The sequence below is a fragment of the Dipodomys ordii genome, unplaced genomic scaffold (genome assembly GCF_000151885.1).
Source record: "Dipodomys ordii isolate 6190 unplaced genomic scaffold, Dord_2.0 Scaffold14, whole genome shotgun sequence".
Taxonomy (NCBI): domain Eukaryota; kingdom Metazoa; phylum Chordata; class Mammalia; order Rodentia; family Heteromyidae; genus Dipodomys; species Dipodomys ordii.
Window position 1 is genome coordinate 7,046,494 of NW_012267230.1, and position 24,600 is coordinate 7,071,093.

The window sequence follows — 24,600 nt, forward strand, 5'->3', positions numbered from 1 at the left end:
GAACTTGCCGGGAGGACGAGGGTGCTGGGTGGCAGGCAGGCTCGGGGTGCGCCCCGGGAGGAGGCGAGGCAGGGGACCGATCCCCCCCATCCTCCCCCGCGAAGCCCGGGGGCTCTGCGCCGTTGTCCCCTTCCCGGGGCGGGGTAGGGTGGGCGGGCTCCCCCCACCACCTCGGGTCCCCCTCACCCCGCACCCCACCCCGGGGAGGGGCCGCGGGGCGCGCCAGCTGCGGTTGCCGTGGTGACGGCTCCGGCTAAGCGGCCGGTGGAGCGAGGCCTGGGCTCCCGCCGGCCGGGGAGGGACAAGGACGGGGCGCGTCCGTGGGGCGCTGGGCGTGGAGGATGTGTATGTGTGGGGTGAGGGTGTGGGGGGGGGGACAGAGACCTGAGCGCACTGGATGGCCGGGCCTGTCACTTATTCCTTTGCGTAGGGGGTTCTGGAAGTTGGGGACACTCCCCTCTTACCGATTCTCCAAGCTCCCCCAAGAATCTTCATCCTGAATGAACTTCCTAGCACCCCGGGTTGTTTTATTGGGGGGGGTGCGGTGGGGACTGAGGGCGGGATGGGTGCTTGGAGAAAGGGACGTTTTCTCCCGCAGGGAGGGAAGTGGAGACAGGTCAGCACCAAGGTCACGGAGCGAGACCCGCAGACACGCCCGCCCGTGGAGCTGCCGTGAACCCCACAGCCCCCCCTCCACACCACCCCCCGGGCCGGGACTCCCACAGCCTGTCCCCTCGGTCACAGCTGGGGGGCTCACTGGGCGGGGGGGGCTTGCCTTGTCCTCTGGCTGGCAGCAGCCCGGAACACTATGGTCTCTCGCTGGCACAGCCTCACCCATCTCTCCTGGCTTGGATTTTCTGGCTCGGTTTCCCTTTCGCGGGATTCCCCAGGTCCTCCTTTCAAGTTCAATGAAGGTCACATTTGCTGTGCGTCTACTGCTTGCTGCCTGTGGTCGGAAGTGGAGGAGGGGGGGTGTTCTTGAATAATCCCCAATAAACATCTGGTGGCCACTGTGTGTGTGTGTGTGTGTGTGTGACACCACTGGGAATCCCTGTCCCTCTGACCACACACACACACACACACACACACACACACACACAGAGGCAAGGAACGTTACAAGTGTTATCTATTCTTTCTGCTTTTCTCTTTTGTACTGGTTCTGGGGTTTGAACTCAGGGCCCTTGTGGTTATGCTTGGCTTTTTCACTTAAGGTCGGCATTCTACAGCCTGAGCCCCATGCTCCTCTACTTCCAGCTTTTTGCTGGTTCATCAGAGATAAGAATCTCTTGGCCTTTTGTGCCCAGGTGGTCCTTAGATCTCACCCAGGTTTACAGATGTGAGCCACCGGTGCCTGACTGAATCTACTTCAGCTTTTTTCTGCTTATGTGGTGTTGAGGAACTGAACCCAGGGATTCTATGGTTCTTTTTTTTTTTTTTTTTTGTCGGCCATGGGGCTTGAACTCTGGGCCTGGGCGCTGTCCCTCAGCTCTTCAGCTCAAGGCAAGAGATAAGAGTTTATTGGAGATAGGAGTTTCACAGACTTTCTTGCCCGGGCTGGCTTTGAACTGTGATCCTCAGATCTCAGCTTCCTGAGTAGCTAGGATTACAGGCGTGAGCCACTGGTGCTTGGCTTGATTCTATGGTTCTTGACAACTGTTTTTAATACAGAGATACTGAATGATTTGCCCAAGGCCACACAGCTGCTTAGAGGCACAGGTGAGATCTGGGTGTGGGGGTGCACCATTAAGCATCTCATAGGTGAATGGCTCCGTGATCCTGACTTTCCTTCTAGAACAAGTGGCTGAACTTTTTCAGGAAAGTTCCAGATCTTGTATATATATATACACATGCACACATGTATATGTATATGTATATGTATATATATATATATATATATATATATATATATATATATATATATATATATATATAATTTCCCCTTCAAGATCCACAGGGTCCCTGATTGTATTACTAAGGCAGCCATTGCGATGGAGTCAGCGTGGCTGTGTTCCGATAACATTTGTTGTGAACATGAAGTTTGACTTCTATAGTCTACGCATTGTGTTTTGAGAACATGTCAAGGAGCCTTCATGATGCTGTGGAGGAATTAACTAACCTTTTGGTTGCTTCTTGTCAACCACTTAAAAGTACATCAGTCACTCCTAGCTGGTGGGCTGTGTAGGAGCAGGTTCGGGGCTGGGTTTGGTTCACAAGCCTTACTTATCGTTGGCATTTTATCTTCTAGCGTGCCCTAGGGGTCTCAAACCTGTGAACTCAGAGGGTCCGATGTGAGGAAGGGCTCTGCAAGCCGGTGCCCTCAGAGCATCTTCCTGCCCCCTTGGGTCTTCTTCCTGGTTCTCTTTGCTCCCGCACCTAGGTACCCCAGCAGGGTGTGTTCTCCATAGCCTTGTAAATGATTCTCTTTGACCGCCCCATGTCCAGGGAATACTCTACCCCTTAAACTGAGAGAACGTGCCTGGGGTCTTGTCGGAAGAAGCCCTTTATATCAAACTTGTTTTTTCTTTAAACCCTTAGTGGATCCTGGAATTTGAACTCAGGACCCTGGTACTTACTAGGCCATGGCTCTGTCACCTAATCCACACCTCTAGACCTTGTTGCTTTTAGTGGCTTTTTCAGATAAGGTCTCTTCACTTTTACCCAACTCAACTTTGGAGCCTAGTCCTCCAACCTCTGCCTCTAAGCAGCTGGAACTACACACCCAGCCTCTGTCAAACATTTTTTTTTTTTAATTTGCTGCAAGACTCGGAAAGACCCAGCGTTCAGCAGACAGGGCACAGCTGCATCAGCCAGGATGGTTCCAGATGCCTAGCAGGGTCTACTGGGTCCTCCAGATTCTGTTCTCTGTGTGGATTGGCTTTGGATTTTGAGAGTGTTTGTGCTTTAGTGCCTTTTTTCTGTTTCCCAGGCTGCAATAATTCATGTCACTACAAGGATTTTGAATTTTAGTGTTAATACTTTTTTTTCTTTTATTCATCTTTGGTAATTTTGGGGGGTCTAAACTCAGAGCCTTTCATTTGCTAGGCAAATTCTCTGCCACTTGAGCCATACCTCTAGTCCCTTTTGGCTTTATGTTATTTTTTTCTTTAATTGAGTCTTTTAGTGTTGCCCAGAGCAGCCTTGGATTGAGATCCTCTTACCTACAGATTCCAGTTTATCTGGGGCTATAGATACTTACCAGCATGACCAGCTTATTGGTTGAGATGGGAGTCTTGCCTGGACTAGCCTTGAACCCTGCTCCTCCCCCTCTCTGCCTCCCAGGTGGCTGGGATTACAGGTGTGAGCCACTACACATGCCAACTTAATTTTTTCCCCTATAATAAGTGGATTCATTTATATATTTTTTAACTTAAAGAAGTCATATGCAAAGTTAACATGTGTGTCATGGCTGTAAGAGAAAACCAGGGTCACATGACAGACCCAGAAGGCAGCTGGAAAGATAAACAGAAGGAGAGTAATGTCACATTATTAAATTCCAGCTGGACTGGGCTACTGCAGGGTTCTGAGCTGGCCTCTGCTTCCTTTGTTTGCAAGGAAGGATGGAGAATGAACAAGTGTCAGAAAGATATTGACAACCTTATAAAAGATCTGGGAGAGAACACACACACACACACACACACACACTTTCCCCTCCTCCGTTCATCTCTGGGCTACAGAACTCCAAACCTGCCTGGTTTACTTGGCTCTTTGGAAGAACCAGCTGGAAAAGGAGGAGAGAAGGTAGAGCTTTGAACCTAGGAGGAAAAAAGATGGGGCGGGACCAAAAGAAGAGCTCATGGCTTTCTTTCCAACACCCCCCCCATTAGTGGGTGGCCATAGGAAACACCCCCCCCATCCCTGACGCTGGATTGGAAGCCGGCCCTGGGGAGGGCGGGGAGCCTGCCTGCGTGGTAGATGATCGTGTCCTTCGGGTTGGTTTCCTGGTTATTTCTGCATTAAGAAGGGTTTGATTCCCCCCGTGCAGCGTGGCTGTATTGGATAGCACGACTCTTTCTACCCGCTTTGATTCATCATAGCAGACACAGTGCAAATCGAATCGAAATGCTCGAGTTTCCCCTGCATTCCCTGTTAGCTAAGGCAGAGGCTCCTAGCAGAGCTGAGAATAGCCATAGCAGGTTAGCAAGTTCGCTCCTGGCCCAGGATGGTGAGTGAGAAGGGGGAGCCATGCTTGTGTTTTGTGATTTGTTGTGTTTTGGTTTTTGAGTTGCTGGAATAATGCTAAACAGGTTCTCTCTCTCTCTCTCTCTCTCTCTCTCTCTTTCTCTCTCCTCTCTTTGCCTCCCCCTTTGGCTTTCATCATGGATATATCAAAGGGCAGTTGGAACCATTAAACGAGGTGGGTCACTGTGCTGATGTCTGAATTCTAATCCAGAACCTTTTATTCTGGAGACGGGTTGTGTGGAGTCTGTGGGACTGGGGACCGAAACCAGAATTATCGGATGTTGGCAAGACACCGTTTCTGGTCCTTTCTCCTGAAAAGAGAGCCGGGTAAAAGGGACATTAACAACTTTTTTGGTTTCCCCACCCGCACCCCAATGGCCAATGTAGTTTTATGTCCTCCTCCCTGCTTCCCAAATGACTCGATTTCTGGAAATAATCTCTTCTCTGCTTGCAAGAGGAGAGTCTCAGGCATTCTGCTTGGAGAACATATTGTCTAGCTCTCCTGATGTTGTGTAGAACCAACCACGTGGCAAGAAAAGGAATTCACATAAACGAGAGAGAGAGAGAGAGAGAGAGAGAGACCTGTGAATACTTTTGCTAGGTGCTCTTGTTTGCCAGCCTCGTGGGTAAATACACACGGGATGTATGTTGTACTGAACGTTCGCTCACAGGGACAGAACTCTGAATGACTGTGTCCTGGGAGAGACGGGCTGCTTGTAATTTGGGATATTGTTCCTCCTCTTCCTCCTCCTCCTCCCCCGCCTCCTTGCCCCCATGGCCTCAGGGTTTTCTTTCTAGAATCTCTGATGTGCTGCTGTGCAGATGGACCTGGCGGCTTTGCTGTCAGAAATGTTACGAATCCAGCTGCTGCCAGTCCAATGAGGATGAAGTTGAAATCCTGGGACCTTTCCCTGCCCAGACGCCTCCCTGGCTGTGAGTATCTGTTTGGAAATTCACCTCCAAACAAATGAGCCATCGCTGTCTCTCTGTCTCTGTCTCTCTCTCAACAGCCCTCCCCACAGGAGGGAGGGAGGCAGGGGATGGGGCAGAAGAAGAGGCTGAGTTTCTATGGGCATTGTGGCTAAGGAGGTGTGTGTGTGTGTGTGTGTGTGTGTGTGTGTGTGTGTGTGTGTGTGTTTGCACCCTTCATTTGATTTGGCAAGCTGCTGAGACCAGCTGGCTGTGGCTTTCATTTCAGTGAGTTTCCCATCAGGCTTTGGAGATGCCAGCCTGGCAATGTTAGTCCTGTGGCACTTGGGTGTCACAATGAGTGGCATTCCAAGTGTGTGTGTGTGAGATCGGGGGACTCTGGGGTGCTCTCCAGAGTGGCCAGATGCGGACAGATGTTGGGAGTTCCTGATCTAGCACGTGCAGTGGGCTGTCCTAACCTACCCGGGGAGGTAGGAGTTCGGTGGACACCTGCGGCACGGATGGGTGGACGGACAGCAGGTGCAGTGGCCTGCTGGGACTCAGAGCATGATCTGCAGACAGGGAGGAGAGGAGGCAGGAAACACTTCCAGCCCCACCCTGCCCTCCAACACGCTTTCTGCGCGCTCTGGCAGCTTTCATTTGATTTCTGCTTCTCTCCCCTCCCGCGCCTGCATCCAGCATCTCCATCTGCCAGTCCCTCGGATATTTTGGGAAGGCCGTTTTGAAGTTTCCTAGCCACGTGTCTGGTCTCCCTCTTGGAGACTGGGGAGAGGGATGTGGTCAGATGGTGGAGAGAGACAGGGAGGCCCGCGCTGAGAAAGGTCTGGAAATTATCAAGGGTAGTTCTCAAAGCTCAAGGAGGAAATCCAGCAAGGAGACAGCGCCAGGGTGAATGTTGGGGTCCCCTCCCACCAGGCTGTTCCAGTTAAATCCTTGGGCTGGAATGAGCGTGACCTTCAGTGCCCTGTCTTTCCAAGTTGGGAGTCAGGAGTTTGGGGCTAAGCTGAGCCATATAGTGAGACTGTCTCAAACAAACAAATGAAAGAAAAAAAAAACCCAACAACTCCAAAGTGGTAAAGCCAGGTGCACTGATGCCTCATACCTGTAATCCTAGCTAGCTCTGAGGGTAGTGGTCCTAAACCACTAACTGTGAGATTTTTATCTCCAGCAAAAAGCTAGAAGTGGAGGTATGGCCCACGAGGTAGAGCACCAGCCTTGATTTAAAAAAGCTAAGGGAGCAGGGTGCTGGTAGTTTACACCCATATTCTTAGCTACTCAAGAGGCTGAGATCTGAGGATCATGGGTCAAAGCCAGCCCAGGCAGGAAAGTTTGTGAGATTCTTATCTCCAGTTAACCACCTGAAAACCAGAAGGTGAACTCAAAGTGGCAGAGCACTCGCCTTGAGCAAAGCCACCGTTCAGGGACAGCACCCCAGGCCCTGAGTTTAAGTCCCATGACAGAGATAGAAAAGAAAGAAAAAGCTAAGGGAGAGGATGAAGCCCTGAGTCCAAGACTCAATACCAGCACACACACACATACACACACCACAGGTAAATGACATGCACAGAACATGCTTAGCACATTAGAAAGAGCTCTGCAAATCACATCTGTTTTCATCCGGTCTTGACCTATGTAAAGAGATGTTCAGGAATTCTTGAAGCTTGACTCCAGCAGGTACATTGATTGCTCAGGTGTTGTTGTGGGAGGGAGGGAGGCAAATTAACCAAGAACTAATTCCCATCGGCACAGGATTGGTGAGGCAGAGTCACTCAGTACATGTGGTATCTTTAAAGCTGCTCACAAGGACACCTAAGAAAGGTAGGGATCCTTGTCTGATCTGATCAAGAAAGAACAAAGCAAAATGCTGGACACTGGTGGCTCACGCCTGTCATCCTAGCTACTCAGGAGGTTGAGAAGCATGGTTCAAAGCCAGCCCGGGCAGGAACATCTGTGAGACATTTATTTCCAATGAACCACCAGAAAACTGGAGGTGGCTCAAAGTGGTGGAGCGCTAGCCTTGAGCAAAAAAGATCAAGACAGAGCCCAGGCTCTGAGTTCAAGCTCCAAAACTGACCAAAATAAATTAAAATTAAAACCCAGCTGTTAACTAAGCTCCAGACAGAAACTGAATCCTTAACATGCCGTTGGTACCATTGGAAAGTTGTGTCACTCTCTTTGGTAGTTATTTCTTAAGGACACTGTGGCAGGCATAGTAGTCCACATGCCAGATCCAGTCTCCTTACCAGTCTCTAAAGCAGGGATGGAAGTCTAGTTAACTCTCAAAGTTGTGGATCCACATCCCGCACATCCTATGTGACAACATCTAACGTAAAAACCCAGGGACAATGGCTCTGGTGTGCTGGCTCCAGCAGCTCACATGATATGCCCACTCTCTCTATTGCTTTTCTAAATTGGCCTCAATTTTAAGCCTGCTTTCTTCAGATGTGGCAGCCTGAGATTTACATGGTAGCTTTGCAGAGAAACAACAACCACTATGAAAGACTGTCTGTACCAATCACTTGTCCCAGCTAGAAACTGTCCACTCCGGAGTCAGGGTGGAGGTCAGTCCTCTGGACAAAGCTAGTCTGGCATGTGTTAAGCTCTCCAGACCTGAGTCAGGTGCACAGAGCAAGCAGGAGTGGGCATGGGCGTGGCTGTACCCCAGTGACGTCACTCCTATGCTCCAATGACGACGCTCCAAAGCCCAGCAGTGGGTGTGGCCCTGTAGTCGTGGGTGTGGCTCTGTGGCGGAGTAGGAGTGCTGTGCCCAGACAGGAGAGGGTAGACCCTGTCGGGAGACGCCTAAAATGGGCACTGCGCTTGAGCAAAGTGGGGAATGGGCCCTGCAGGCTCAGATCCTGTCAGGTCTTGAAGATGAGTTAAGGAATTTGGGGACTCTCCATCTGCCACCAGATCCCCGGAAGCTGGGTGTCACAGCCTGGGTTAAGGATGCTCTATTTTTTTCTTTTTTGTTTCTTTGTTTCGTTTTTGTTGGTCGTGGGGCTTGAACTGGGGATGTGGACACTGTCACTGAAGGCTAGCAGCGCTCTACCACTTTGAACCAACAGCGACATGTCCGGCTTTCTAGTGGTTCAGTGGAGGTAGACTATCCTGCCCGGGCTGGCTTTGAACCACAGTCCTCAGATCTCAGCCTCCTGAGTTGCTAGGATTATAGGCTTGAGCCACCAGCACTGGAGAGGTTTGGTCCTCTTGAGAGATTCTTGTTTGGGTTTTGCTACAAGCAGAGAAGCAGGCTGGAGCTCTGCAGCATGGGTAGTACCCCATGTAACCACGAATGGCAGCACCATCGATGTAGTGGTGGTTGCTATGAGTGTGAACAGCACCCTGCAGAGTTGTGCAGTCTGCAGTATGAGCAAACATTCAGGTCCTTCCTGCTTTCCCAAGGCCAGCCAGGTCTTTCTGAACCCTTGAGCTGCACTGATCTCATTTTTTTTTGGGGGGGGCATTTGATATAATGCAAAATGGTTAAGGGAAATCTGTAAAGGGGAGGTGAGATTAAATCATTCAAAAGCAATTTGTGTGTGTGTGTGTGTGCGCGTGTGCGAGTACACGCACTGATACTAAGGCTTGAACTCAGGATCTGGTGCTCTCCCTTAACTTTTTCATTCCAGGCTGGTGCTCTACTACTGGAGCCACAGCTCTACTTCTTGCTTTTTGCTGGTTAATTGGAGATGAGAGTCTCACCGACCTTTCCTGCTTTGGAACCGTAATCCTCAGATCTCAGCCTCCTGAGTGGCTGGGATGACAGGCGTGAGCCACCGGTGCCCAGTGTCTGGCTGCACAAAGCAGATTTGCAGCTTGTGTTCCCCACAGATTTATTTACCAGGCAGGCAGTTGGGTGTTATCAAACAGGCAGGCAGTGGAAATGTCAAGTACACGGGCCTTGTGGCACTGTTCCTGCCATAGCACCAGAGTGGAGGACCCTCTGGCTCATCTCTGCAGTGTGTTGGATGTGCTGGTCCTGTGTGCGCTGTGAGTGTGATCTTGGGGATGTGGCATTGTCACATGTACTGTGTCACAGGGACCCTGGGGCTGGGGCTGGCTAGCTTGGGGCCAGTTGTACAATTTGATTGTCTCCTTTGGGGGCAATGCCAAGAGGCCTCTTATAAAAATGAATGGAAGTGAAATGGCTCACTTGTTCAGGCCATGAGTCAGTGCCCAAGGCTCTTACAGGCCTTGCAGGGAATACCTAGCCTAGCCAGCGGCAGGGGCGCCCATAGCTGGGCATGGCAGACAGTGGAGGTTTGAGCACCACCAACTGCTTCCTTTGATCTTTGCCACATACAGATCCTGCTGTGTGAATGTTGGGGGGGGGGTGTCTGTCATGACAGGGGCAAAAGACAGGGACAAAATGAACCAGATAAGAACCACAAGAAAGGAGACTGGGAATGGGGCTCAGTGGTAGAGTGCTTGTCTAGCATGCATGAAGCCCTGGGTCCGATTCCTCAGTACCACATATGCAGAAAAAGTCAGAAGTGGCGCTGTGGCTCAAGTGGTAGAGTGCTAGCCTTGAGCAAAAGCAGCTCAGGGACAGTGCCCAGGTCCTGAGCTCAAGCCCCAAAAACAAAACAAAACAAAAAAAAAACCACATACAAGAAGGGTACGTCCTCCTTCCTTCCCTCCCTCCATTCCTTCTTCCCTCCTTTTCTTCTTCCTTCTCTCTCTTCCTCCTTCCCTTCCTTCTCTCCCACCTTCCTTTCTCTCTTCCTTTCTTCCTCCTTCCCTGACTCCCTCCTTCCCTTCCTTCCTCCTTCCTCCTTCTCTCCCTTTCCTCCCATCCTACCTTCTCTTCTTTTCCTTTTTCTCTTTCTTTTTTCCTTCCTTTCTTTCTTTCTTTCTTCCTTTCTTTCTTTCTTCCTTTCTTTCTTTCTTTCTTTCTTTCTTTCTTTCTTTCTTTCTTTCTTTCTTTCTTTCTTTCTTTCTTTCTTTCTTTCTTTCTGTTGGTTGTGGAGCTTGAACTCTAGGCCTGGGCATTGTCCCTCAGTTCTTCAGCTCAAGGCGAGCACTCTACCACTTGAGCCACAGCACCACTTCTGGTTTTCTGGTGGTTAATTGGAGATAGAGGCTCACTGATGTTCCTACCCCGGCTGGCTCTGAACTGCAATCCTCAGATCTCAGCCTCCTGAGTGGCTAGGATTACAGGCGTGAGCCACCAGCTCCCAGCTCCTTCTTTTTTCCTTTTTCCCTCCTTTTCTGTCCTCCTCCTCTTCTCCTTCTTTCCCTTCTTCCCTTCCTCTCCATTCCCCCTTTCTTCCTCACTTTTCCTTCCTTCCATTCTTCTCTTCCTTTCTCCTTCCTTCCTTCTCCTTCTCTCTTTCTCTTCTCCTCTCTCTCTCCCTCCCCCCACTCCTTTCTTTTTTCTCCCTCTCCCTCCCTCCCTTCTTTCTTTCCTTGGAAAGTGGCACAGCAGACGCCCCCATGCCAAGACTGAGTGCTCAGGGCCAGCTGGGCAGTGTCCAGCTAGTGAGAGGAGTCACCACTTACTGTCAGCTAAAGGGCAGAGCAGTCCCAGAGAGGAGTGAGCGGCCAGGAGGGGTCCTTGGCCCTCTGAGCAAGTGTCCTGGTAGCCAGACCCTCTCGGGGAGGAGCTTCACAGGTGTGAGGTCTGGCGCCTGGCAGAGGACAGGGGCTCGGTGGCTGGGGGACGGGCAGCGGGGGCTGGGGTGGACACATGGGCAGCTGGGTCTGAGAGACTGAAGGGGCCGATAATGAGGGAGCTGGGGGCCCCTCTGGGAAGCAGAGCTACCCAGAGGGACAGGTTCCAGGGTCATCTGGGCCAGCCCACCAAAGAGAGGGTGGCTGCTTTTGTTCAAGGGGCAGAGGAGGGACACTGCAGTGATTTGACCCATAGCCACGGCCCTCCAAGTCCCCCCTCCCCTTGCCGGCAGGGGGGAGAAGGAAGCCTGGGAGTCCCCCCCCCCTTCTGGCAGTGTCCGCTTGTCCTGACCCTGCAGGGCACTGGGCGGCCAGCTGACCCTCTCATCGTGTAAGATGATCCCGAAGACCTCCTGGAACTCAAAGCTTGCCATTCTGAAGCTGAGTTTGCCTGCAGCCTTAAATGTCAGGCTGACGCGCAATGCAAGCAGGGAAGGAAGAAAGCTGCGTCAATTAAGGATCAAGGCCTTAGAGCACCATCTTCTGCCCCATTGCCAGACTCCCCCCGGCACCCTGCCCAGCTGGAGGGTTGCCATAGTCATCCATCTCTCTCTCTCTCTCTCTCTCTCTCTCTCCCTCATCTCACCTAGATATATTATCAGTCTGTGCATCCGCTCATCGATCCATCATCTCTATCTACCCATCCTATATTATCTTTCTTTATCATATTTATCATCTATCTAGATATGTCATCTGACTACCCATCTGCCTGCCTATCTATCTATCTATCTATCTATCTATCTATCTATCTATCTATCTATCTTTTTGTGTATTTCTGTGTGTGTGTGTGTGTTAAGAAACCTGTAGAGCCCATGCTAATCTCAATCTGAGACTCTCCTGCCTCGACCTCAAAATGCTGGGATTATATGCATACAGCACCACTCCTGGCTTGGGATAGAGGGTTTTTTCCCCTTCTTTTTTCTTTTGGTCTGTAGTGGGGCTTGAACTCAGGCTTGGGCGCTGTCCCTGAGTTCTTCTACTCCAGGCTATGACTCTACCACTTTTTGCCACAGAGTCACTTCTGGTTTTCTGGTGGTTTATTGGAGAGAAGAATCTCATGGACTTCCCTGTGGAACTGGGATTACAGGCATGAACCCCCATACATGTACCCAAGCCTGACACCAGTGTTTGCCAGAGTGTTCTATGTTGGGGAATAAACCCTTTGCCACAGTTCCTATTTTGTGCAAAGATCAAGGCAGTGTTGAGGGTTTCTGTATACAACACTCGTTCAAGGCTGTCTCATTGCAAGAGGTGTAAAGCAGGTGAGAGAGCTGGTCTATCTGTGGCTGCAGATCCCAGCGCTCAGCTTGCATTTCTGCTGGCTTCCTTCTCTAGTCTGTGAGCAGGGCAGATAACAGATGAACTAGCAGGGAGACACAGGGGGGGACCCCGGAGGGTTCTTCAACAACCACCGGAATCTTGTCCCCCTCCTGCAGGGTGGCCAGCCGGAGCAGTGACAAAGATGGCGACTCTGTCCACACAGCCAGCGACGTCCTGCTGACCTCACGGACCAATTCCCCCGATGGGCGCCGCTCCTCGTCTGACACATCCCGATCCACATACAGCCTGACCAGGAGGATTTCCAGTGAGTCCATCTCGGGGAGGGTGGGGGTCGAGACTGGCCTTCCCAGACACCCCTCCGTGTCCTTGAGCAGAAATGGCAAGGGCGGGGCTGTTGTGGAGGAGGCAGAGGGAGGTGGCGTCTAGGGCCCAGGGCAGCAGAGATGACAATGTGGCAGAGGATGGGCTCACATTTCACCTGTCCCACTGAGTTTGGTGGGACATGGCCACTTCCACTGATCACAAGTTTGATCAGATTGTTTTTTTTTTCTTTCTTTTCTTTCCTTTGTTGTTTTTGCTCATGGGGTTTGAACTCTGGGCCTGGGCGCTGTTCCTCAGCTCTTCAGCCTTGAGCTGAAGAGCCACAGTGCAATTCTGGTTTTCTGGTGGTTTATCAGAGATAAGAGTTTCATGGACTTTCCTGCCCAGGCTGGCTTTGAACCATGATCCTCAGATCTCAGCCTCATTCCTGATCAGCGCCCGGCTGATCAGGTTTTCTGAGTCAATTGAATTGATCATTCCAGGGTTACTGTGTTACAGAGTGGGGCTTGCCCATTTGGGGGACCTTGAGGATTCTGGGCCTGTGTCAGTGGCTGGGTACAGAGGACTGGACAAAACCCAAATCACCCTCTGTCAGGCCAGGTGCTGTCCCTGAGCTTTTTCACTTGAGGCTGGCACTCTACCACTTAAACCACACTTCCATTTTTGTCTTTTTGGTGGTTAAGTGGAAATAAGAGTCTCATGGACTTTCCTGCCCTGGCTGGTTTCAAACCTAGATCCTCAGATCTCAGTAGCCTCCTGAGTAGCTAGGATGACAGGTGTGAGTCACCGGGGTCCGGGGTCCTCATGGCTGTTTCTGTGATCATCGTGTAGATCTGGATTCCAGACGTCCCAGCTCCCCACTCATCGACATCAAACCCATCGAGTTTGGGGTGCTCAGTGCCAAGAAGGAACCCATCCAGCCCTCGGTGCTCCGCCGGACTTACACCCCGGATGATTACTTCCGCAAGTTCGAGCCCCGCCTGTACTCCCTGGACTCCAGTGGCGGCGGCGATGGCGGCGGGGATGATATGGACTCGCTGACAGATGAGGAGATCCTGTCCAAGTACCAGCTGGGGAAACTCCACTTCAGCACACAGTATGACCTTCTGCACAACCATCTCACCGTGCGGGTGATCGAGGCCCGGGACCTGCCTCTCCCCATCTCCCACGACGGATCTCGCCAGGACATGGCCCACTCCAACCCCTATGTCAAGATCTGCCTCCTGCCCGACCAGAAGAACTCCAAGCAGACGGGGGTCAAACGCAAGACCCAGAACCCCGTGTTCGAGGAGCGGTACACCTTTGACATCCCCTTCCTGGAAGCCCAGCGGAGGACCCTGCTCCTCACGGCCCTGGATTTCGATAAGTTTTCCCGCCACTGTGTCATCGGGAAAGTGTCCGTACCCCTGTGCGATGTGGACCTGGTCAAGGGCGGGCATTGGTGGAAGGCGCTCATCCCCAGTTCGCAGGTAAGTGTGCTTCATACAAGGGTTACTTTGTGATTTTCATATTTGAGAGTATCTCACTGTTGTTGTAGTGGTTGTTTTTGTGTAGGGCTTGAACTCTGGGCCTGTGTGCTGTTCCTGAGCTCTTTTGCTCAAGGCAAGCACTCTACCACTTTGAGCCACAGCACTGATTCTGGTTTTCTGGTGGTTCATTGGAGATAAGAGTCTCCTGGACTTTCCTACACAGGCTGGCTTCGAACCACGATCCTCAGATCTCAGCCTCCTGAGTAGCTAGGAGTAGAGGCGTGAGCCGGGTGTGCCTGGATCCCATGTGTTGCGTTGCGTTGTGTTGTTTTAATATTGAAAAGATTTTGGAATGCTCTTCATCTGTTGTTCTCCTAAGAATAGCATTTTGGCCAAGTGACCTTGGGTCGTGCTTGTAATCCTACCTGCTCAGGAGGCTGAGATTTGAGGATCAAGGTTAGAGGCCAGTCTAGGCACAAAAGCTCATGAGCATCAGCCATTAAAATGAAAAGAAAAGAGAAAAAAACAAGTCAAATGAGAGCTTGAGCTTGAGACCTGGAGTTTAAACCAATGAAGGGGGCACCCACTCAGGAGGTATCCCTCCCCTTCCACCCCCACCCCCATGCCTCTGGGACAGGGAAGGGGCTAGGCCCCCACCTCTCACAAACCCCAGGAGAGATGGTGGACCTCACTTGTTGCTACAGCTCCATAGCTTCCAGCTTTGGACCTGGTCCTGAGTTCCAAGGTCAACAGGAAATGTCCCCACCATCCCAGAGGAGCCAAGCCAGCCCGAGTTGTCATTTATTCTCAGGGTCTGCCGCACTTTGGAGGACTCAGTAGAAGCTTTTTGAGTGGAATAATAGTGTGTATAGAGCATTAGCTTTTTTCATTTCTTTTTTTTTTCTTTTTTTCCAGTTCTAGGGATGGAACCAGGGCTTTGTGCATGCTCGGCAAATTATTATTATTATTATTGTTGTTGTTATTTGGCAGTATTGGGGCTTGAACTCTGGGCCTTGCATTCTCATTCAGCTTGTGTGCTTGGCTGGTGCTCTTCCTCTTGAGCCACACCCTCAGCTCTGCTTTTTGCTGGTTAATTGGAGATGGAGTCTCACAGATTTGTGGTATGTGTGTGTGTGTATGTGTGTGTGTGTGTGTGTGTGTGTAAGACAGAGAGAGAGAAAGAGAGAGAGAGAGAGAGAATACTGAGGCTTGAGCTCAGAGCCTGGGCACTGTCCCTTTGCTGTTTTACTAAAAAAGCCACAGCTCCATTTTCAGGGTTTTTTTTTTTGGTGGTTAACTAGAGATGAGAGTATCATGTCTCTTACCCAGGCTGGCTTTGAACTATGATTCTCAGATCTCAGTCTCCTGAGCAGCTAGGATGACAGGCGTGAGCCACCAACGCAAATTCTGCTGTCTCAATCATGCAGTGAGCAGACAATAGATAGGAGCTGAATTAGTTTTTCAAATCTTCTGTTTTAAAGGCTCACAAAAGAATCAAGAAGGAGATCAGAGTTTTCTCTTGGACACTTGCACACACACACACACACACATACACACACAAGTACATCTGGCCAGACCAGGCTGTCATCATTATTACCCAGCACCCACAGCTTGCAGTGAGGTGCATTGTGGGTACATTCTATAGGTTGGGATGAATGTTGCGTGTCATGAACATTTGCCTTTCTGGGGCTTGTTTTATTTTATTTTATTTGTGTCAATCGTGGGGCTTGAACTCAGTGCCTGGCACTATCCCTGAGCTCTTTTGCTCAAGGCTAGTAGCACTCTACCACTTGAGCCACAGTGCCACTTCCAGTTTTTGAGTAGTTAATTGGAGATAAGTGTCTCATGGGGACCTTTTTGCTGGGCTGGCACTGGACTGTGATCCTCAGATCTCAGCCTCCTGAATAGCTAGGATTATAGGCTTGAGCCACCAGCTCCAGGCAAATTTTATTATTTTTGTTTATTTATGTGGTAGTGAGGAATCGAACCCAAGACCTCATTCATGCTAGGCAAGCAGTCTACCACTAAGCCACCTTCCCAACCACTGGGGCTTGTTTTGAAAGCGGAAATCACTTGGTGGAGAGGCTTGGAGACCGCTGCTGGCTTAGCGGTCTACTTGGTAGACCCCTGCAGTTCCAGATGGTCCCCGGCCTGCCTTCTCAGCTGGCTGCTAAAACCAGCCGGATATACAGACACCTCTGGCCATGGTTTAGATGTTGAGATCAATCGCTTCCCCACAGTCATTGTCATGGCTGAGCCCTGGGAAGGCAGGTTTTAATGATGTCTCTGCTTTAACTTACCCCCTTGCTACTGTTAGCCTCTGCGTCCTTCCAGTCTCTGTTCAGTTCTGTCAGCCAGCCAGGCCCGAGAGCCAGCACTGGAGCCAGGCCAGAGCCTTTAACAAAGCAGCCAGGGACTCCAAGTTTCTTTCCACATCGTCTTCCTTGTTCCTCTCTTCCTTAAGTCAACATGGATTTCATGCTTTAGACACCCACGTGAGCGAGTTACAACGTGAACGAGGAGAGGGACAAGAAACAAATCGGATCAACTTCTCTCTTGTGAAGATTTACCAAAAAAAAAAGCACAGAGAGGTTGAGTGGCTTGTCCATGTCACCCAGCTCCCAGTGGCAGAATCAAGATTAGAGAGTTTGGTTGCCTGACTTCCAGGCGGGTCTCGCTATGAGCCCCTCTGCTTTACAACCCACAGTGGTTGTGAACTGGCGATGGCTAAGAACACAGACCTGTGAGCCACACCGACCGAGGTTCAAGTCCTAGCTTTGCCACTCGAGGTGATTCCTGTTCCTCTCCCAGCCTTATTTTCCTGGCCTGTCCTGGGAGGAGCATACACCAGCAAGCCCTGGCTCAGAGTACAAGCAATTTGGCAAAGCCAATGGGATCCTGGCTGATTCCAGTCAGCCACTTAAGTCGGTGTTGTCAGTGGTGACACTTAAGTTTGCAAACCACTCCCAGACCCTTACTGTCTCCGACTTAGAGAAACTGAGGCCTAGGAAGTTTGGGTCTGTTCCCAAGGCCTTGTCTTGGCATTAGCTATAGGAGGAGTCTACATGCAAGCCCCAGAGCCAGTGATTTTGCCTTCAACCCTCTGGATTGGAGTCAGGCTTGGCCTCTTTCTTTGCAAAATGGCAGGAAAGATCAAGTTCAACAATCAAGGGTTGTCTCTACTGTCAGCTGACAATTACAGAGCCCAGAGCTCTGTAAGGGCCAAGGCCTGGCTCCGTGTCAGCTCACGGCTGTAATGTCACAGTCTTTCCCCAATGATTTCACAGGAATCTTTCCTGGCCATGAAATTGACACAGCTGGTGGGGGGGGGGTGGAGAGGGGAATGGAACTAGTGGAGCTACTTTGAGCTACTCTTGAGCACAACTCTGGATTTCTCTTCAGAACAGCACTATGTAAGAGAAATTCAGATTTGGGAGTATCTGCCATAAAAGACTCAAAAGAAGCTGGGCACCTGTGGCTCACATCTATGATCTTAGTTACTCAGGAGGCTGAGATCTGAGGATCACGGTTCAAAGCCAGCCTGGGCAGGAAAGTCTGTGAGACTCTTATCTCCAATAAACCACCAGAAAATTGGTACTGGAGCTGTGGTTTTAAGTGGTAAGGTGGGGGCTGGGAAGATGGCTCAGTGGTAGAGCGCATGCCTTGCATGCCTGAGGCCCTGGGTTCGATTCCTCAGCACCACATAAGCAAAAAGAAAAAAGCCGGAAGTGGCGCTGTGGCTCAGGTGGTAGGGCACCAGCCTTGAGCTGAAGAGCTGAGGGACAGTGCTCAGGCCCAGAGTTCAGGCCCCACAACCGGACCAAAAAAACAAGAAAGAAAGAAAAAAAAAAAAGAAAGAAAGAGAGAAAGGGAGGGAGGGAGGGAAGGAGGAAGGGAGGAAAGGAGGGAAAGAGAAAAAGAAGGAAGGAGGGAAGGGAGGAAGGAAGGAGGGAGGGAGAGAAGGAAGGAAGGAAGGAAGGCAAGCAAACAAGGATCTGACAAAAGTGTGGGAAATGCAGGCTTAGATTGTGGGTTGAGTTTTCTTTATTTAAACTCTCATTCCCATTGTGTGTGTTTGGTAAATGAAGAGACCAAAGGGTTTCCCCAGCAGGTGTGGACAGGGGTAGCAGTTGAGCACGGACAGCTGTCTTTGGGCTCTGGTAGAAGTTGGTGTGTGCCCACCTCTGAAGCCCTCTGTCTAGGCAGAGGGAGCCTGCTGGCAGGAGAGCCAATCTCTTGTTTTCCCCAGAACCTCGTCTTTGGTCCCAGATTAGATTTGAGCTGTATTGAAGAGCTGCAGGGGCCAGGGACTTTGCTGGGAGGAGTCGGAGCAGCTTTAGAGCTGGCTGCCCAGTGGCTTCGGGATTCATTTGAGTAATTTACAGACAGTCTATTTTGGTTCTCCTGGGGGCCAACCCACGTGGTTCCACCAAATTAAGCTCATCAGGCTCTTATAAAAAAGGAAACAAGGCTTATTTATTGGTGACACCTCCTCAGTGGGGAACCGTGGTACCCGCCTCCTGTTCCTCCTGCCGTATCAGTCTGAGCCTCTGGAGGCTGGATAGAGCGGGAGACAGAATGTCACACACGGAGGTCCCCTCTGGGACTGGCATGTTCAGGGTCAGCTGGATTCAGAGACTAGGAAGACAGGTGCAGGCCTGTTCTCATAGATCTGTCAGCTCATAAATGGAAAATGCCCTCAGGCAAAAGTGGATTTAATCACCCGCTATGGCTTTGATCTTCATGCTGCATCAATAGTCTGTGTGGTAAAGGCTGAGTCCCCAGCATGGCACTATTTGGGAGAGGTGGTGGTGTCTTTAAGGGGTGAGGTCTCCTAAGAGATCCTCAGGACCATGCCCTGGAAGGGATTCTAGGGCCTTCCTCTTTTCTCTTTCACCTCCCAGCTATAACACAGGGACTATCCATGATGGAAAGAAGACTCCCTAGCTGTGAACCAACACAAGCCTTTTCTTTCTGTGAGCTGACAACTGCAGTCATTTTATTACAGGCATAGAAAGCTGCCTAGCACACCACCTCACCTGCCAAGTTCTGTGATTGTAGTTACCTGGGAGCCCAGCTCACTGCTGCTGTCCAGCATTGCAAGAGAGGGCTGGAACCACAGCTCACTAGCCCAGGAAAAGAGCGACATTATAGAGAGGAAGAACAGTGCATGAACACTCCTGAGACTATTCTCTTGATGACTCCAGGCTCCTCAATGACTTTTTCGGTTTTGTATTGTTTGAGGCAGGCTCTTACCACATAGTCCAGTTTGTGCCTTGAAGTTCAGGTCCTCCTCGCTCAACCTCCCCAATGCTGAGATTACAGGCGTGCACGCCGCCACACTGTTTCCTCCACTATCAAATGATTCTAGCAACAGTACCTATTTCTCTGTTGAAGAAAAAAACTAATTAGATGAATCATGTTAAAGCGTGGTGATCAGACTGTCGTCAGGGTACGGTATGAGGACTAAGGCAATGGGATTTTGCCAGGGGGAGGGCTGGGGCTCCACTCCAAATGTGGCCTGGGGAAGCCAGCGTCCGGAACAAGAGGCAACCCGGGCTCAGTAGATCCAAATGACTAAGAGGAAGCAGGAGGGGTGAAGTGGTGGGGGGTGGGGATTCTGGCTAGACTGAGCTTGTGGGATTCTTCCTGAAGCCAGGCCAGGATGAGCAGACATCACTGGGGGAAGGGAGGGCGAGTTAGGGAGGAGAGGGGGAGGAGAAGCCTGCCTCAATTACTCAGGGTGAGCAGACATCATGGGTAAGCATTCTTACTAAGTTGACTGAGCAGAGTTCTTGCTAAACCTGGATTGCACAGGAAAGTGTACAGGTGGGCCTAGAAGAAGGTTCAACACCTGACTGAAGTTTAGCCAAGCAATGAATCTTTGTCAGTTGTCAGGTGGGAACATAAACCCAACATTGCCTTCCTGGTTTTCAAACAAGGCAACAAATCCAGATTGTTTTCAAAATGTGAAACATCTTGACTCTTGAATTACATACTAATTAAGAGTAATTATCTGTTTAAGCATGATGCAGGCCACACAAAACACATCTGTAAGTTGCCAATTCACAGCCCTGAGTTAATGTTGGACATTGTTTCTTGTTTGGGAACTAACTTGCTCCCGTATTGGTTATCTTTTGGTTTGACTGCTCATCCTGTCAACAAATGTTTATTGACTATTTACTTCATGCCAAGCATTATTCCAGAGCTGCCATTTGGCAATAATTTGCTGATATGATGGAAGAGTTGGGTTGGTAGATATATGTATGCATGCATACCTATTCATGGCTTGATGGGTGAATGGATGGATGGATGGTGGGTGAGCTGAATGGGCAGGTGGATGGATGGGTAAATGGATGAATGAATAGATTAATGGATGGATAGGTCAATGGGTGGAGAGAGATGGGTGTGTGGATGTGTAGATAGTTGAATGGGTGGATGGGGGATGGATGAGAGGATGAATGAACGGATGAACATTTGGGTGGGTGGAGGGGATGGATGATCTTATTCTTTGGAGATAAATACATTGAAATATTGCAGATAAAATAATATGATGTCTAGGAGGAAGTAGTGTATGGGATTGAATGAAGGTACAGGTTAATGGAGGTAGACCATGAAATGGTTTTTGAAGCTGAGGGAGGATATGGGGGGGTGAATGGTTCTGTGTGCTTTTCTTCCTTCTGACTGAGTTTTCCAGATTTTTTTTTGGGGGGGTCGGTCATGGGGCTTGAACTCTGGGCCTGGGCGTTGTCCCTCAGCTCTTCAGCTCAAGGCGAGTGCTCTACCATGTGAGCCATAGCGCCACATCCATTTTTCTGGTTGTTAATTGGAGATAAGAGTCTCACAGATTTCCCTGCGCAGGTTGGCTTTGAACCATGATCCTCAGATCTCAGCCTCTTGAGTAGCCAGGATTACAGGAGCCACCGGCTCCTGGCTCAGATGTTTTTCTTATTAATGTATACTAGTAGCCCAGAAAGACTTCATTGTGATATTTCTATAAATGCGTGTAATGAAGTTTGATCAATTTACCTCTTCTGTTTTAAAGCAGTTTTAAGAGGCTTCATTATTCTGTTTTCATACACACAGACAAAGTTCTTTGATCATAATCACCCCCTACCATGGAACATTGGAGTTAATGTCCAGATCCACTAGAGGCTCATCCTGAAGAAACATCATTTGACAGAATGTTGATACTGTTGCAATTGGGTCAAGTGGGGGTGGAGATTGGTTATTTATTTAAAATGGTTGTATTTTCTACAATGGTGTTAAAAGGAACACAGAGGTGAGGGGCTGGTGGCTTTCGCCTGGAATCCTAGCTATTTAGGAGGTTGAGATCTGAGGATCACCATTTGAAGCCAGTCTGGGCAGGAAAGTCTGTGCGACTTTTTTTAAAATATATTTTCACTGTAAAGATACTGTATAAAGGGGTTACAGTTACATGAGTAAGGTAATGAGTACATTTCCTATAGAGCATTGTTACCCCCTCCTTTGTTTTCCCCCTACCATCTCTTTCCTTCCCCTGTGAAACTTTTAACTGCAGTTACCCACCAGAAAACTGGAAGTGGAGTTGTGGCTCAATGTGGTACCATGCTCCCAGGCCTTGAGTTCAAGCCCCACCACCGACAACCACAACAAAAAAGAAAAGTAAGGACTCCTGGGTTCTAGAACTTTGGCAGTTGGATATCATGCACTTGAGTACTGACAGCTCTTTCCTGGTGGATAGAGTTGGCATTCAAGAAAACACTACTGGTCTATAGGAAAGGCCTTTGCCAAGTGTTGCCATGGTAACGCGAGAAACATGGGTCCTGTTGTAGATCAGGTCTGAAGGCTAGCTCTGCCAATTCTTAGCTGGGTTGCCTTGGATGTGTTATTTAACCCGCCCTGGGCCTCAGTCTCCTCATCTGTTACCCTGAGTTCATATACAAATACGTCACAGACTCATCATAGCACCTACAGCAGTTATTGTACATAAAGCGATTAGCTTACATACGGCATATTACACTTATTCTTCTGTGACCCACACTTTTGTTGTGGCTGTGACTTTTAAGTCTTCTTAGAGCTGGGGAAAATATCAACTTTCCTGAGACTGAATTTTTTTTATTTTTTTGTCTGTCATGGGATTTGAACTCTGGGCCTGGGCGCTGTCCCTCAGCTCTTATCTCAAGGCAAAGTGCTCCACCCTTGAGCCACAGCGCCACTTCTGGTTTTCTGGTGGTTTATTGGAGATAAGAGTCTCACAGACTTTCCTGCCCCGGCTAGCTTTGAACCGTGATCCTCAGATCTCAGCCTCCTGAGTAGCTAGGATAGGCGCCCTGCTAACAACTTTCCTGAGACAGAATGAAGAAACTAGTTGGAAAGCTAAAAGAAGGCTCCCTTGTCCCCTAGTCCCCCACCCGCAGCAACCATTTGTGGGCTGCTGGAATCAGCGTCCTGCCTGGTGGGTGCCAGAGGGATAAAAGCTAACAGCAGCTTTCTGACCATTTTCATTCTCTGCAGAATGAAGTGGAGCTGGGGGAGCTGCTTCTGTCTCTGAATTATCTCCCGAGTGCTGGAAGACTGAACGTTGACATCATTCGAGCCAAGCAGCTTCTTCAGACAGATGTGAGCCAAGGTTCAGGTACGGTGTGCTTCCCTCCTGCCCTCCCCTCTTCCCCCTTAATGGGACGTCTGTGCATCTGCATGAGTTTGGGAGATGTGGCTTTTCTGTGTCTTGATTCTACCCACCCCACCCCCTTGCCTTTCCAAACACTGTAGGGGGATAGATGATAAATGCTGAGTGGGCCAGTGACTTGACAGGTGGATGGGAAATGGAGAGATGAATGGATGGATGGATGGATGGATGGATGGATGGATGGGTGGGTGGGTGGATGGATGGAGAGATGGATGGATGGAGAGATGGACTGAGAGATGGATGTAAGGAGGGTTGAATGGCTGGATGGAGAGAAGACTAGATGGGTAAGAGGAGGCAGAGGTAGGGAGTTGAAGGGAGGAATGGCCAGGTGGAGAGAGAGGGAGGGGTTGGGAAGTTGAATGAATGAATGGTAGATATATCGGGTGTCACAGTTTCCAATACCCTGTACCGCTGTCCATTTTCTTAGACCCATTTGTGAAAGTCCAGCTGGTACATGGACTGAAGCTGGTGAAAACCAAGAAGACCTCCTTCTTAAGAGGTACCATTGATCCTTTCTACAACGAGTCCTTCAGTTTCAAAGTTCCCCAGGAAGAACTGGAGAATGCCAGCCTAGTGTTCACAGGTAGGCAGCGTTCTAGTCCCTCATCGGCCTAGGTGAAGTACGTGCAGCTCATTGCTTTAGAGAAGAGAAGCTTCTAGACAGCTGAGAACCTCACGTCTGATGTCCAGCTACCTGGGGTTGAGTCTACTCACCATCTGTGAATTTGTGCAAGACTCACAGAGCCATAGGAGCAAAGTTGCTACACATCTTAACTCTTGAGCTAGATTTCCCACAGTTGCTTCATAGTGACTGAGGGCTTTGGCAAGTTCACGCCTTCAGAGCCTCGGTTTCCCTCTCTATAAAATGTGAACAATAAGTGTTCTGTACCATGATGATGTGTGACTATGAAATAGTCCCAGCTGGGTAGCAAGAACTCACTATCTGGTCAGCTATGATGGAGGTGAGAATAATGATGATGGTCCTGATAGTGGGGGTGATGATGATGATGGTAGTGGTGATGAAGATAATTGAAGTTGCTTGGTTTAATAGAAGCACATGAGAAAACAGGGCTACCTTACTCAAAAAAGAATTCATGATACTTAAGTAGAGCCATCATGTGCCACTGTCTGGTAGAATTGGTAGGTTGTTCATGTTGTCCTTTGTTTTCAGGATGCTTTAGTTGTCTATCACTTGAGTAACAAATCACCCTACAATGCAGTGTCTTAAATCAATACACATTTGCTCTCAGATTGCCTGTGGCTTAGGAGCCTAGCCATAGCATTGCTGTGTGGTTGTGGCTGCGTATCTCTGACCAGGTTGCCGTGAAGGTGTTGGCTAGGGGCTGCAGCCTCATTTGAAAACTCATATTGGGAGGAGCTGTTTGTAAGCTCTCTTGTGTAGCTGTTGGCAGGATTCTGCTCTTTGGAAGCTGTGGACCAGGAAGTGGGTCATCTCAGTTCTTCTTGATTGGTGGCTTTTAATGACTTTCCTTGATTCCTTGCGCTCCCCCCGCCCCTCCAACCCCAGGCTGCTTCATGGGATGACAGGTAATTTCTACCTGTTTGGTCAACCATGGGAACAAGAGAGGGCAAGAAAGGGTCGTTTTGTAATCTAGTATCAGAAATGACCTTCTATCATTCTTTTCCCCCTATTCTGCTCATTTGAAGTAACTCACTGGGTGTGATGGTTTGGGTATAAAGTGTATCGGCAAAAGGGTTACATGTCATACGCTTGGTCTCCAGCTGATGGCACTATTTTGGGAGGCTGTGAAAAGTGGAGCCCAGCTGGAGGAAGTAGATCGCTGAGGGGGTGGGTCCTTCAGAGTATCTTGTCCCTGGCTCCTTCCTGTCTCTCTCCCTCTCTCTCTTCCTGGCTCCTCCTCCAGCCCCTCCCTCTTCCTTTCCCTCTCTCCTTCCTGTCCACCATGAGGTGAACAGCCTCCACTGCACACCATTCCCACCACCATGTTGTTCTTCCCACATACGTGTGTGTCCAGGCAAACCTAGACCAAACCATGAGCCAAAGATCAGTCCTTCCTCTGTTAAGTTGCCTCTCTTGGGTGTCTTGTCACT

The 24,600-nt window shown here is 49.8% G+C and overlaps 1 protein-coding gene across 1 annotated transcript in view; it reads left to right on the top strand.

The window, feature by feature from the left end:
- Syt17 (synaptotagmin XVII) overlaps positions 1-24,600 on the top strand; it is a 68,937-nt gene that overhangs the window by 22,963 nt on the left and 21,374 nt on the right. Inside the window, exons 3-8 of the mRNA XM_013011196.1 lie at positions 4,332-4,354; positions 4,964-5,112; positions 12,222-12,370; positions 13,219-13,856; positions 22,353-22,473; positions 22,955-23,110. Of these exons, the coding sequence (XP_012866650.1) occupies positions 4,332-4,354; positions 4,964-5,112; positions 12,222-12,370; positions 13,219-13,856; positions 22,353-22,473; positions 22,955-23,110 (1,236 nt within the window). The remainder of the gene's footprint in view (positions 1-4,331; positions 4,355-4,963; positions 5,113-12,221; positions 12,371-13,218; positions 13,857-22,352; positions 22,474-22,954; positions 23,111-24,600) is intronic.